The sequence below is a fragment of the Melopsittacus undulatus genome, chromosome 1 (assembly GCF_012275295.1).
Source record: "Melopsittacus undulatus isolate bMelUnd1 chromosome 1, bMelUnd1.mat.Z, whole genome shotgun sequence".
NCBI lineage: Eukaryota > Metazoa > Chordata > Aves > Psittaciformes > Psittaculidae > Melopsittacus > Melopsittacus undulatus.
In genome coordinates, this window is record NC_047527.1 from 106,469,060 (window position 1) to 106,484,988 (window position 15,929).

Genomic DNA, 15,929 nt, shown 5'->3' on the forward strand with positions numbered 1-15,929 from the left:
AACTTGGCTTTTCTTGCCAGTCTGTGCAGTTGCTAACACTTCCTATTTGCTCTCATACTTAGGACAAGAAGATTAATGACGGATAAGCGGTGACCTTAACTTTTAAATCACTGCATAATTAATTTGTAAAATTTGGGACTTGGCATTTCACAAGAATATCCAAATTTCAAACTTCAGATAAATGTTTTTAAATTTTTGCAATACATGGGCTAGAGCCATACCAGAAGATTGTATTCAGCCACTGAATGAAGGAGTTACCAAAAGGTTGAGAAATAGACAACAGCCTTCAGAATGCTTGCATCTACAATAGTAGAATCTAATGTACTTTTAATTGCTTTTTTTTTCAGGCTCTTTATGAAAATATGCTGGTGGAGCTGCCATTTGCTAGTTTTTTCCTCTCAAAATTGCTGGGGACAACTGCTGATGTTGACATTCATCATTTAGCTTCATTAGATCCAGAAATGTACAAAAATTTGCTTTTTCTCAAGAGCTATGAAGGGGATGTGGAAGAACTTGGACTGAACTTCACTGTGGTAAATAATGACCTTGGGGAAGCACAGGTAAGAACGACTTTAGCTCTTTTTTTTATGGCTTTAGCTCTTTTTTTTTTCTTTTTTTTTTTTCTTTTTTTTTTCTTTTTTTTTTTTCCTGCTATGTATAACTGATGAGTCATTACTACCCCCACCAAGTAATTCTTTAAAAGTGATAGGAAACAGCTGTTAAAGTTGCTGTGTATTGTGTGGCATGGTAGGGATTCTGGCTCAATATTTCAAGTATTGAATATATAAGTAAACAATAACTAATTGTGTACTTGAAAAAACAGCTTTTGATGGTGCCTTAAAAGTCTGGTCTTTTAAATAGTTATTTTTATATATTATATATAGTGATTATTTTCTAAAAATCATACATGAAAACTTCTTTTGCTTGAGATAATTTCTTGAACAAAATCTTTTCTGTTTGTCTGATTGCACTTCAAATAATTGGAAAAGGTAGGTGATACCTAAGCGATAGAAGTATTGCTCTGCTTTGGAATCAGAGTTAGAAATCATAATGGATTCAAATAATAATGACCCAGTGACTCGTTATTGTGCACTTACAGTAGTAGTTTTGTTGTTCACAGCTAATGCAAATCCAGTTTAGTCTCTTAACTAAAAAGGAAAAGTAGCTAATATTTTCTGGGGAAGTTTTAGTTTCCATTCTTCATACACCTACAGTGTATGTCCTGAAAAAATAGCCACACAAGTTAGAACCTATCTCAACAAGCAGGGTAGAAGGATATAGAAAAGACTCAGAAATAATGTAGAGATCCAGGTTAGAGATGTTGCCAGCTCTACTTACTGCAACAAAAACATTGTAAAAAGGTGCATTCTTGCCAAGAAGCCTAATTTGTTTGTTAAGATTCTCTGAGGGCTACGGCTAGTGTTATCAAGACTTGGATTTTAATTGTTCTGCATAAGTATAAAAGGAAGATTAAATATAATTATCAGTAAGGAAATAAAATGGAAGTTAAATATTCTGATGCTGTGTTGCTGTCTTCATACTTGGAGAGAGAGTACAATACCCGTGAAATATTAGCCATCTTTTACTGAGACTGCATGTTAGTATAGTTCAACAAATTGGTTGTCATTGTCTTCTGTGTTTTGATGCAACAAGTTACTTTTTATACTTCATTACCTTAATAAACCTCATATGGTTAACACATTTTGTCTGGTATTTGACTCATGTAACCATTGTATACTAACTAATTGTGTCAAGGTAAGGCTAATTCACTTTGGGAAAAGAGCTTAATTTGCACTCCTTAAGTTGAATGTACATTATCTCTAGTTTTCAGCTAAACAACCACTTTAGTGTCTAATAAATTGTGCCAATAAATGCATCATAAATCTATCATTGTAAATAGCTTTCCTCATGACAGTGTCCATCCAGCAATTGTGGCACAAAAGCATTATCTGCTATGAAAGACACATTCAAAAGGAGCTCTATTGCCTCTGTCAATAGTAGAAGGTAGAAATTCTATTATCAGTGTATTGATTCCAATCCTGTAATGTGCTTTTAGATCCCATTAAACTACTGTCAAAGTGCATTCACCAGAAGTTGAAAAAGGTACTTAATAATTTGCACATTAGACCTGCTAATTAGGGGAGCTCTGCCATCAACCTTATCTTCCAGCACCAAATAGCTTTAGCTTTTGATAAAGAACTATCTAATGCAGTGATAGCCTAGATTTCAACAGTTGGTTCTGCTGCAGCAAAATGGTGACCAGTAAAACAGCCTCCAAAGAATGTCAGCCCATAATTACAGGTGCCTTCAAGTAGCTGTGTATATTGAATTTAGTTTTCCTTTTATCTTGTAGATTAGATGGTGATACACTTATAAGCATTTTAGAATAATTTTAAAGTTATTGAACTGCAGACAATACCTCCTTTTTTCAGACCTTACCAGTGAGGCAGGTGTTTTGTGGCTGTTGAGGGCGAGAGAGAAAGATTCAAATATTCTTCTTCCTTCAAAAGTGGCAGATTCTGTACTACAGTGAGTTGCCTCAAACATTGATTCTTGAGATTACATGGATCAGAACAGTTGAAATGATCAGAATACTCCATAAATAAAGTTTAAAAGCACAAATCCACAGGAAAGCACTATAACATCCAGGACAGCAGTTTCTATGAAATCCATACAGTAGGGAAGGTTGATGTTGGGATGCCTTCTTTGGCTTTTTAAACAGATGTGTATGCCATTGTTGTTAGTTAAAATATGTTGACACACTAAAGGAGAGTTCTTTGCCTTTAAATTTCTCTGAGAGAAAATTTTGAAGCCTTAAAAATAGTGCTGAAAGTGTCTGTCTTGGCAACATCTTTACTAGGGTACAGTGGATTAGATGAATGATTTTTGTGATTTCTCAGATAAAAAATGCTGAAGTTGAAGCCGATCTTTCTCAGGCTGATTTACAACACTTAAGGCAAATGTGTTCTTAGGTGTTCAGGTGCAATCTCCTACGTAGAACTCCTGCCTGAACATCTGGAAGACAGATGAGTGGGAAAGAAAAAATCAACTGATTTTCAGCATGGGGAAAAACTGCAGGGGTGATGTGAAAAAAAAGTGATCGCAGTCCAAAAGAAAAGAAAATATTTTCATCTCTTGTAAAAACAAGTTTGTAAGAGTTCTTGACTATTTTAAGAGTGCTTTTTGAAATTGCACTGGGAAGTCTTCATGAAGAGATACATCTTGTATCTTCACACACACAAAAAGAATGCCTAGATGACAGGTACCTTATTCTTTCCTAAAGTATTTCTCACTTTACCCTCTCAGTATTCCTTTTCTACATTAGTTTGGGAAGCAGCTGCCACTACCAGCTATGCGAGAGCAGGAACTGGTGTTCAGTTTGTTTATCAAGAGACCTGCCATTTTCTGCCTGTAATCACATTACAAATCGATTTTGTATGACAGATTGTTACCAGTAAGCCAGAAGATAGGGCCCCTGACTTCTGCTTGACAGATACGTTATCGACTGTTTTCCTGATTTTTGTTGTGTTTATTTCATTATTATGCTAATGTTCAAAAGAGTAAATACAGTAACTCAGAATTATGGTCTGAACTCTTCATTTGAGCTGCAGCCATTTATAAAATAGTTACTTTTTTTTTTTTACAAACTGTGATCATTTTCTTAAGAATGTAGATGTAAGTTGATCTACTTTATTTATTTACTATTTACCCGCAGAAACATAAAACAGGATTTGTAGCGAAGAAAACCCTAAGTGTATGCAACTATGGTCCCAAGTATCTAACCTTCAGTCAGAGGTCTAATTCAGTACTTCTGTCCACAGTACTAAAAACCGCAAAGCACCTTTTCTTGCAGATTTTTAAAAATAGGACTTTTCCAGTGTTGTATTTCCCCTTGCTTGAATAATCTGAATACTTATCTAAATAATATGCATGATTTCACTGCTTTTAAAATACGTGATTTCGATAATGAACCTAATATAACCAAACAAACAAAAAATCATTTTAACCTGGATCTACAAAATAGAAAATAAAGTGATGACACAAGTCTGCACATCTTGGGTAGTTTTCTAGTGTTGCCAGTTCTAACCTGTGTTGTTATCTTGCACCATCTAGTGGCGAAATGGGATGAACAAAAATCCAAGTTGATAAATCTTTAAAGATGTAATAAATTATTGTTTTTTTTTTAAAGGATCTCTTACAGTCATTCCTGACATTTAAAATTAAGTGGGAATTCTACAATAGTTTCTTTAAAACACCATGGAAACACTGAATGAGTAAAAAGTGAATGGCATCAACATTTAGTGTTGGCATCAACACCAAGTGTTACTATTTTCTGCCTTCTCTTTTACATCCTTCTTAGCCTTTGTGGCATAATCTGTTTGTTATTCTGGCTGCATTACTCCTTTCGTTTCAGACTGTATTGATACTTTGACATAATGGTGGTAGAATTAATCTCACACTGACAAAATCTGAAAAGGACAGTTAAGATTACTGGAAAACCCCAGGAAGTGGGTTTAAGTGTAGTCAGTTCTACGTGCATATATACATAGGGGAGTACTGAGGAATTTTTTTACTGTAAAAGCAAGAAGCTTGTAGATGAAGGATTAAAGTGGAAAGTAAGATATATTTTAACACCCAATGTAATTCAGGTTGTTCTAGCTTATCAAGGAAACTGGTAAATACTCTCTCATATGGAGTCTTTACACCAGGATTGCCCATCTCTAAAATATGTGCTCTAGCTCAACTATGGATTTATCGAGTTAGGAATCTCTAGACAGAATCCTCTGGCCTGTGTTATCTGGGAAGTCATATTCACAGATCATAATGTTCTTCTTAAACAGCTATGAATCAAGTAAAAATCTGAATGCTCTAAAGCACTGTGATTTTTTTTTTTTTATCTTGCCATTTTGCCTAGTGCTAGAACAGCTCACATAGTTAGGTAACATGTTACAAGAGCAGCTGTTCGCAGTTCATTCGCTGTGCTCTAAAGATGGGATCGTTACCACAGGCAGAAGTGCACAGTTGTTTTTAAAAAAAAGTAAAAATTGATGACTCCAGAATGTAAAAACACAAATTGTTTTTGGAAGGGTTTAGAAGATGACAGTATTGCAGCTTCTCAGGTTTTTAATCCTCCTCTTAGTACTTTAATAATCCCTTCCATTTGGGCTGCTACTCAACAGAAGTAAAGTAGTAAAGAGTAGAATGTCTAACGGTCTCTAGTGTTTTAACAGCAACCACCTTTGAGCCTGGTTTATATCTAAATGCAGTTACAGTATCTTTAGTTTGTTTTTTTCTTTTCATTAAGAATTCTTCCATGCTGAGGTGTCTTGGTGTACTTGAAGGACAAGTTAAGCTCAGCAGAAAAGCAAGGTTCAGGTTTGACTTTTTGTTTGTTTGCTTTTTTTACTTCTGTTGAAGGTGTTGAGCACGTGCAACCTGGATTTTCAACAGCAAGAATTGCAAATGCTTATAATTCTGTAAATCAGGCTTATATCAGAATCTTAATTTTAACTCGGTGGACATGGCTTTTACTGTAATGTGATCCTGCAGAATTCATGATCAGCAGTCAAGCCTAGGCTGTCAAGCACAGCTTTCTGAATGCAACTGGAAAGACAGCGTTCTGTATGAGCTCTGTGCTTATACAGGCTACTCTCAGTTTGAGGGCACTGACTGCCATCAGTGAAGCTAGGGGTAAACTTGCCAAGGGGAAGATTTTCATCTCAGCTTCTGTTTGACTTGCAGTGGGAAATATAGTATTACACACTGTCTACTCTAAAAGAGCTCCGACTTTGCCGAATCCAGTTCCTGATAATAAGGAAACAAATCACAAGGCCATGTAGTCAACTGTACTAGCATCTGGAGGTTTAGATCTAGAAGCTGGTTGCTGTAGAATGTGGTCTTAGGAGTAAACAGAAAACCCCATACCTTTATAACTTGGCATAATGTTACATCTTATTTTGAGGTGAATATTCTTGAGTATATTCTAGTGAACTTCAGATACATACATCACTTATTGTAATGTTTTGCAGTTCAGCTTTATGGTTACAGCACACAGAATTAAAGTTTAACTAAGATGATGAAAATCGTTATGTTTATAGGTGATTGAACTGAAGCCAGGTGGAAAAGATATTCCTGTTACCAGCGCCAACCGAATCGCATACATCCATCTGGTGGCAGACTACAGGCTAAACAAACAAATTCGACAGCATTGCCTTGCTTTCCGTCAGGGACTGGCCAATGTTGTGAATCTTGAATGGCTTCGAATGTTTGATCAACAGGAAATACAGGTACTTTGCTTAAAATGGCAGAAAACGATTTAAACAGAAATAAATGCTAACTTTTTTGTCTGTAATGTAACTAACTTCCTTCATTATTAGGTTCTGACTTCTGGTGCCCAGGTTCCTATTAGTTTGGATGATCTCAAATCATTCACAAACTATTCAGGTAAGCATACTTTTTATGTAAATAATAAAAAAAAAGTATTAGAATAACTCGGGAGTAAATAAACTTGCTTTTTATCCTAGCTTTTAAAAAAAATTGCAGGGGCATTCTTGTTAACTTTGCCCAAACTCTAGACAGGCCTGAATCTCAGGAGATTGAGTGAAATTATAATTACAACCTGATTTTGTAAATGTTGAAAACTATAGGCATGCAGTGTATTTATTCAGACACTTAAACACAAGTCTATAGCTGTATAATTAGAGGATATGTCATTCCTTTTCTAAATAGATGTTAGTCAACGGTTGTGTCTGGTTCCTATGAAAATAAGTCTGTAAATGACTTTGGGATAGTTGTTTCTACAACTGCATTCAGATACTTATAATTTCTTACTCAGCCTGAAGAGAGAGCTCATATTTTTCCCTTGTGAGAAATACAAGGCATCTTACTTCATTTTCCCCTGCATTTATCATAAATGTAATCAAAAAGTTGCTACTATATAATCAGTTTATATCCAGGCTTACCTCAAGGTAAACTGATTCATTAAACAACATCCCAAGTTTTGCATATTTTGCAGACTCTTGGTAAAAGGCAGTAATCCAAGGTTACTAGGCAAATACTAAACTAAATTAAATTAATTTAAAACAAACAAATAGGATTCAGTGAAGAAGACTGCAGTTAAGCTGAGGGAGATAGTAGCCATAGGTAACCAATGAATGAGAAACTCAAAATGCAGTGATTAAAGATCTGTAGATACTGGTAGTCAGCAGTGTAAGCCTGCTGGTTACAGTATTTTCATAGAATCATAGAATAGTTAGGATGGGAAAAGACCGTAAGATCATCTAGTTCCAAGCCCCCTGCCATTTTCCCCAAGCTTTTCAATACTGATGCTAGTTTTCTGGAGGATTTATTTCTTACATATAGCTATTCTACTTGTAAATAATTTAAATCTCATTATAGGTGGCTACACAGCAGACCATCCTGTAATTAAAATATTCTGGAGAGTTGTAGAAAGTTTCACTGATGAGGAGAAACGCAAACTACTCAAGTTTGTAACAAGCTGCTCTCGACCGCCTCTTCTAGGATTTAAGGTATATGTCTTCCTGACTTCCTGGCAGGTTTCTGTAAATATGATTATGATACAAGCTTTTCATTTGAGAAGACTGTTCCTCTGTGACTACAGAAACAGCTGCAGTGTTTGCATTTGTGTGTATGTTTTTGTATATGTATGTGTATGTTTTTAAAATAGGTAATGAAATGTTCTGTTGGTTTCTGTTTTAACCGCAAAGCCTACAGACACATTGGTTAGAGCAATTACTCTTTGTCATGGATGATCCTTGCTGCCATTTCATGTCACTGTGCAGAAGCAAACTGCTACTGGTTTCAAGGAACAGGTTGAGTTACGAAAATGTCTTCTAAATCAGGCAAAAGAGATTTAGGTTATAAAAGCAGCTATTAAATTTGAACCTCTTAAATTAACCATTTGAAGCAGGAAATATGGTTCCTTTTAATTGCCATTTATCCTTTGTATCTAAATATTTGGCTGCTATCTTTAGATTGCTATTTACAGTGAAGCTTAAGTATGAAGAGAACTTTTGTCTACTGCTTCTAAAACTAAAGAGAGGCCGAGGCAAGTTGAAGACCTTTTGCAACTAAATTCTGGGGATATTCTACCCATGAGTTTCAGCTGGGCTGAAAAAATGCTAAGAACCAGCCATGGATCTTATTTTCTCTAAAATGTGGGAACATTGAGTGCTTTTTTGTAAGAAAATAAAAAAATTATGTCATGGCAACACTTGCACCTTCAGCACAGTGATCAGCAGCATGCTTACTATTGTATTATTTAGTAAAAATAATACAGAGTGGCCTTATGTGGAGCAAATACAGGCATTGCATCATCCAGTTCCTTACAAGAGTAAGATTTGCTGCTAAGCAAGATTTGAGTACATGTACTTAGTAAATGATCACATTAGAGATGAATAGTAACTAATTTCCTGTATTTATTATGTAAAATAGGTAGATGAAAGTAAAACAGTAAGCCCTGCGTATGATTATTTAAACCTCCATTTGGTACTGTTGTTCTGTAACCCTCTGTACAGTTTCACTCTCTACATAGTCCCTTCAGCTGCTGTAGTAAGTGCTGTGTGGTGCTGTTAGCATGTGGATAGGCAGCATATCCTCCATCTTCAGTATCTATAATCTGTAGCTCATCTGCACTCCTTTTATAGGCCTGGAGGAGAGGAACTGACACTTTCAGTAATTTGTCTGACTGTTCCACTTGTCTACTTGAGGGTGAAATGAATCATGCCTTAGACTCCACAAAACATATGAACTAGATCCCCTTTAACAGTAAAGAGTGTTCAGGGTGACTAGATTTGGATATAGTGACAACACAGATGGCTGTTTAATCACATGAATCCTATCTAGGGTATACATTCATTGATTTCTGTGATTGATTATTTAAAAGCCTGCAAGCATTTCTCTTAAACTCTTCAAGTCCATGTGAATATTCCTTTGCAGTACTCTAGCAACAAACAGGATTTTGTAGGACAGTGGGAAGAACAATTAGAAAACTGTGGGATGAGAACAAGAACAAGATAGAATAGTGTGCATCAGTCGCATAATAAAGGGAGAACTGGGAAGTATTGTGTGGAAACGAAGCAAACAGAAATCTCTATTTGTTGTCATCCTTTGTAATTAAAGAAATGCAGATGTAGCTACCCAGCTTTGAGGTAGCCAGCATGACATTTGAAGAGATGGAGGAAGTGAATCAAAAGTCTAAAAATACAGAGGCTGACCGTGACACATTACAAAGAAGCCAGATATGGAAAGCTGAAGTTTTTGTATATATTTGGGAGATAGGGCACAACCTGACTTTAACGTACTTGGCTAGGTAAAAAAGTAAGAAAATAGTCATCATATGATAGCAATAAGTTAAAAGATTAATTCACTATACAAAGGACTTATGAGCTCAGCTACATGCAAGAGTCTTGGCAAGAGAAAGCAGTGATAAGACATTACTGCTGCCTTGCTGGGCAGCACTGAGCGGGAGTTATGTCAGTACTTGCATGGTGCTTGCAGTAGTGTCTTGTTAATGTGGATTTACTAGCAAATAAGGGATTTTCTGTGAAATGCCTGTCAGGACAGGAAGCGGGTTAACTGGTATTGTCATCAGCAGTAATGTCTCGGTAGCCTGTGACAGTGTGTTAAGAGCTTTGAAGGTGAAGAGTGCAAAGCTGCAGGGATGCTGAATATTACCAAGCCAAGTAACTGCCTGAATATATTTAAGTTGGTAGATATTCACAAAAGCTATCTTCAAAATTTGTTTACAGTTTTAATAGGTGTACTATAATTTCCTGAGAGGAACACGGTTTCCGGCACTCCTCTGAAATCTTCTGTATGCTTTATAGTGTGGAACCGTCTCATTTTCTTAAGAGTTGGTGCATGTTATTTTAAGATAAGGAAATGTCTTGACATTGTTAGCTTATAGACAGCATGTTCTAGCTTTGCATCTTTAAAAAATTTCAACTTTCACTGCCAGCTTCAGACTCAGAATAACATTTACTAAAGCTAATTAAAGTTTAATAAGTTTAATAAATGTGATTGTTACGGACAAAAAAAATCATTAAAGCATGGTTGAAAATTGTTAAGTTCCAATCAGGTCACATAATAAATTGATGATACTTTTCACTTCCAAACTATTGCAGTTTCCCGCTGTACAGTATTTAATTATGCAACAAATGGTGCCCTTGGCATGACATTTCAATTTAGAACTTAATTTTTCCATTTTTAAAGCTAAAGTAGGGGAATTCAATTAGCATTTTGAAAGGAACACTAAAAATACAGCATTGAACCATGAAATACTTTTAAGAACCATGAAATACTTTTAAGGCCTCCATTTGAACAATAATTTAGCTTAGAGTCACATTGACCTTTTGCCTTTGGAGCTAGGATTTTTTTTCCAGTTTCTAAAATCAGAACTGTTTTATGTCAGGCAAGCATTTGATAAAATTAATACTTTCTTGCCAGCAAAAAAAACTGCTTTAGAGGTAACATAAAATACATTTTTCCTTATACCCTGTCTTAGAAGAAAAAAAATCAGATATTATTATTAAAACAATTAAATTTTGCATACAAAATGTCTTCAAAGTCTGTTCCTCAGATCAATAATTTTCACATTGGAAGAATAATTGAGGTTTGACAATTTTGTATCATTACAGACTCACTGTGCCCATCAATATCATCCCAGTAAGAGCTTAGTGACTTTTTAATCTCTCTGTAAAGAAACACTGAGTATAATTACTTTAAATAAAGTTAATTTTTTATTTGGAGAATACAAAGTAGCTATTGATTCAGAGTTCTAGACCATGGTAGTATACTTGTGTAATCTTACGCACAGAATCATAGAATGAATAGGGTTGGAAAGGACCTTAAGGTCATATACTTCCAACCCCCCTGCCATGGGCAGGGATGCCTCAAACTAGACCATGTCATACTGTTCATCTTGAAATTTGTAAGTTGTAGGCTTGATGGAAGATTAGTTTAGACAAATCCTCTTAGAGCAAGAAATACTTTTAGCATTGCATCAGATGATTGATTTTAATAAAGAAAATACCATTTTATATTGTGGGGAGTAGAAGGAAATGATGGCTTGATACTCATCCACTTGAAGAATGTATCTTATACATATTTTTGTATAATCAGGATGAAAAGTACAATTATCAGAAGAAGCTGTGTCATTATACAATGACAAATATTATACATTATTCAAACATGACAGAACATCCTTTCCTGTTTACCTTTGTTACTGCTAGTGGCCCATTCCCTGTGTTCAGCATGTATTTCACTGTCAGAAAACTTCAGGGTAGCAGGAACCCATAATTTTCCTGCTCCTGAAGAATCAACAGTCTCCATGGGCATTTGGGAGGCCTTGTAAAGCGAATCTGAATTTGTGAATCCCAGTTGTTTCTCCCAAATACAACAAAACCAACAAAAAATTCCTTGTGTGTTGCTGTATTACTTTTCCATTTTGTGTTTCACTGGTTTTGTAGCATCATAAATTGGCAGAATAGTGTATGAACAACAACAATTTTTTTCCTGGGAACTGAATAAATTACTTTGTCTTCTGCAAATGAATGGATCTTGGTGAGGACAAGGTGGAAGGAGGCACTGCACAATTCAAGAGGGCTTTTGGAGCCACCAGGAATGAGGGAAAATGCCGTTTGAATATGTCATTGTGACAGGTTTTAATGTAATGATTTACTTCCTAGCAGTCTGTGCCAGCTGTTAGGGGGTAGGCTTTAGCTTGTATGTGGGTTTTGATATGTTTTTTTCTGTTGCATTTTTCAGGAGTTATACCCTGCATTTTGCATTCACAATGGAGGATCTGATTTAGACAGGTTACCTACTGCCAGTACCTGCATGAACTTGCTGAAGCTTCCCGAGTTTTATGACGAAAATCTGATGCGAAGCAAACTCCTTTATGCCATTGAATGTGCTGCTGGATTTGAATTAAGCTGAGTTGAACTGATGCTTATTTGGATGATCTCCTGAGGAACTAACCAGTGCCTACTCTATAAGCAGCACCCATACCCCACAGTTTTAAGGGAATTCTGTCTAGATTTCTGCAGCTCTTGTGTCTTATCAAATGCCCTCAAATAAGTTTAATTTTTAAACACAATTTCTTAGTTAGCTTTCATTAATTAATATTACATTGACACTGCTTTATGATTCAAAACAGTGAATGCGGTGTGCAGTGTGGCTGTTTTCTGTGTTACGCGACGAAAGAGCACATTTAAGGAACCGTGACATCTCGGTGAAATTAACCAAAGATGAAGCTTTGGCTTTGTGCTGTTCAAACAGATAATTTCACAAACTGGCAATAAAATTGTGTACCATGCAGCGCAATGGGATGAAACATCCTGTAATTTATCTTTTAGATGGAAGTGAAGCAGATGTTTGCAGATATCCCAGAACTGAGAGGATGGAAATGCTCATTACCGATAACCTAATATCTTACATTGTAGAATTGTTTACAAATCATAGTTGTTGCAGAACTGATGTTTTATACTACCTGTTGTGGTTTAAGTCCAGCCGGTAACTCAGCATCACACAGCTGTTTGCTCACACCCCCTGCCTCCTTTTTCCCCCCCTCTGGGTGGGATGGGGAGGAGAATTAAAAGAACGTAAACCCCACAGGTTGAACAGTCCAATAACTAAAGTATAATATGAAACTACTACTGCTACTAATAATAATCATAATAAGATGAATAACAAGGGGAGAGAATATAAAACTAAAAGGGGAAAGGAAAATAACAGTAAACAGAAGTGGTGCACAGCACAACTGCTCACCATCTGCTGACCAATATCCAGCCTGACCTGGGCAATGATCTGGGTCTTCAGGTGACTCCCTCCCCCTGTTTACATACTGGGCATGACGTCGTGGGGTGTGGAATACCCCTTTGGCTAGTTTGGGTCAGGTGTCCTGTCTCTGCTTCCTCCCAGTTCCTCACTGGCAGAACATGAGACTGAAAAGTCCTTGATCAGGGTAAGTGCTGCGAGCAACAACTAAAACACTGGTGTGTTATCAGCATTGTTCTTAGACTAAAGTCAAAACACAGCACTGCACCAGCTACTGGGAAGGAGAAAACTGTCACAGCTGAACCCAGGACACAACCTTCCCTCAAGATGGTAGGCACTGAGATAAAATGGTTGTAATACTCCATTTGTGCTTTCTGAAATACTTGGAGAAATCTGATTCGCATTATTTTAAGTTCAACCTTTGGCTGCATCATTATCACTTGAACACTGTTGTGAGTGGATGTGACTGTCCATATTTACTTTGTCCGGTTTCTGTCTTTTGTGCCTGTACAGTTTTTTTTGTTTTCTTTTTAAATGTATGAGACTCCTGTTGCATACACAGTACATGCAGAACTCATCACTTTGGAAAAGTACACATGTAACAACTATTAAAATTATTTGAACCAAAGTTATCAGGCTTTATCTTTTGTATTTGAAGCCTGTGGTATTCACATTCCTTTTCCCTGTCATTTCTTTCCATCTTGAAATGCCGTATCTGTGCTGTGGACACCAGTCAAACTCATTATTTTTTTGGTGATGAAACAGCTTTTCTATCCATCTGCCTGCGGTTTTTCTGCTAAGAAAAGTAGGTGGGAATATGCTGCTTAATATAATTTGATATCTGGGGAAAAAAATGCTTTCACATGGAAGGAACTGATCCTCTGGTAGTAGTAGGCACATTGTTGGGTGTTTGTATGCAAACTGCAGTCCATTTAAAGAAAGGAATCATAGTTCAGACTGTAAGAACCATAAGTACATCCCTGTTGAACTTTAGTTTTTTAAATCATCAAAAATTACAATCAAATTTGTACTCATCTCTTATGCAAAAAAGTATTTTGCTGTTACAGGAAACTGTTGGATTTAATATTTAAGAATCAGTAACCAGCAATATCCTTTTAAATGTGGGAAAACTGATTTTAAGATGTTTACTAGTAACCACATAAAAATGTATAATTTCTTAATTTGGGTAATAAATGATGTGTTAAAATACTATTTGTAGTCTTGATGTACAGAAATAAAACAATTGGTTTGCTTTTTGGGTTTGCTTTAGGCCTTTTATTTAAGTTAAATGTTACATACCCAAGTTATTCTTTATCCCAGAATTCTTTTCTTGTATATTTTTCTACATAAACTATGGAACTTGTAAAGAAGTTGAAAAGGAGATCAGTAATAGTGGAACTGCCTCCTCGTAATTTTAAAACCTGAACACTTCTTTAGATAGTATTATTTATTTTAGAACCTAATGTGTTAAATATTTTGAAATTATTTTTCAATTCCATTATTTTGCTACATTGGGTAGTGGTGTATCTGTATTTTGTAAAATTGAAATGAAATTTTCTATTAAATAGTTGTATTTTGAAGACTGTGTTGGAGTCATGCCAAGTGATCATGACTTGTAATGTATGCTTCCTGCTTCTGCGAAAGGAGACTGTGCACTATTCCTGTCTGGTACCACGAGTGCAAGCTCAACAGAGAGGGTAGTCTGGGAGAGAGGGTGAGCTGCAGAGAGATGCAGTCACGTAATTGCAAGAACTTGCAATTACTACTGAAAAAAAGCAGTAGAATTTGAGTTTGCTGGAAATACCCTTCCTTTTTGTTTCTTCAGTATGTAGTACTCAGTGATACTGGTTTGTGTGTTCTGTACATTAAGTATGAAATCCTGACATGCTCAAGTCGGTGGGATTGTAGCATAGATTTCATTCTGCAGGTAGGCAGCTGAAAATGAAAGCTACAACAGCTTACACCACTATGAGTACCCACGCTGAGTAGGGCTCTCCGCTGGCAACAAGTGTTTTCAGTTATGTCAGCTCTTTTCCTGTAGTCAGGATGAAGCATGAGTCCCTGCTTTTTAGTGACCTATTGCTGGATATTTTAAGGAATGAGAGGTAAAGGTGTAAGAAATATTATAGCTATAGTTATGGCCTGAGGAGCTAGGTAGTCTAAATGATCTCTTGCAGCAAGAATTATTTATATAGGAAAATGGATTGTATCTTTTTTAAAAGAAGAGCAAACTCCCCCCCAGTTGTGATGCTCCCAGAGTTTAGGTGGGCAGAAGCAGGAAGCACTTTGCATGCAAGTAACCTGAAATACTATTGTAGATTTTGGTCATCAGAATTATAGGAGTAATAATAACGGGTTGTTTTCAGCACAAGATTAACCCTTTCTGAAAGTCAGTCTTGTACTTCAGTGTTTTGTCCTAGTTCAGTACTTACCTTTTGAAAAATGACAGCGTTTTCTGGTTTTGTTTTCAAATAATTCTTGGTTTATAATTCTGCATCCTGTTCTAAAAACATTTTTGCCAACAGTTATCGTTATAATGGAAAAGGTCACAAATTCTTCATCTTTCTAAAGTGAAAAGGCATAAAAGCAGAATAAAAACAAAATTAGCACTTGGTCTGTTTATCTTGGTGGGAATTTTTCTACATATGGGTGGGTTCAGTCCTATCAGCTGGGTTACATAAACCAAACAGCACAAAACCCCAACAAAAAAACCTCAACAAATGAAAACAGAAATGTTTGGCCTTGTTCCTTATTCTCAGTTGTCTTCCATCATGGTGCTGAAAGCCAGACTTGTATAAACTTCACAAAATTCACTCCTCGTCTCTGGGCTCTGTCTACAGCAGAGGAAAGATTTGGCTCCAGTTTCATGCATAAACACTGAGCTGCCAGAAGCTGGATTTGAACAAGTTGTATCTTCAGTTACTTTTGTGCGGGGTGCTCCATAACTAAAAACCAATGAGCTTCCTGATGCTACCAGTGGCAATGTGGACTATGTTTTTGGCATCTCCTGAGAAATCTAGCACAAACATCCTAATCTGATCTACCAAGGGGTTTGGAATTCAAAGAGAACACTTCAAGGAGTGAGCTCGTGCTAAATTTCAGTTTAACCCAAAACCTATTTGTTAAATGCC

The 15,929-nt window shown here is 36.2% G+C and overlaps 1 protein-coding gene across 1 annotated transcript in view; it reads left to right on the plus strand.

Annotated features, from left to right (window-relative positions):
• Nucleotides 1-12,628, plus strand: part of UBE3C (ubiquitin protein ligase E3C) — a 71,927-nt gene extending 59,299 nt beyond the window's left edge. Inside the window, exons 19-23 of the mRNA XM_005142122.4 lie at nt 348-560; nt 6,099-6,287; nt 6,378-6,444; nt 7,399-7,529; nt 11,788-12,628. Of these exons, the coding sequence (XP_005142179.2) occupies nt 348-560; nt 6,099-6,287; nt 6,378-6,444; nt 7,399-7,529; nt 11,788-11,958 (771 nt within the window). The 3' untranslated portion in view covers nt 11,959-12,628. The remainder of the gene's footprint in view (nt 1-347; nt 561-6,098; nt 6,288-6,377; nt 6,445-7,398; nt 7,530-11,787) is intronic.
• Nucleotides 12,629-15,929: the final 3,301 nt, after the last annotated feature.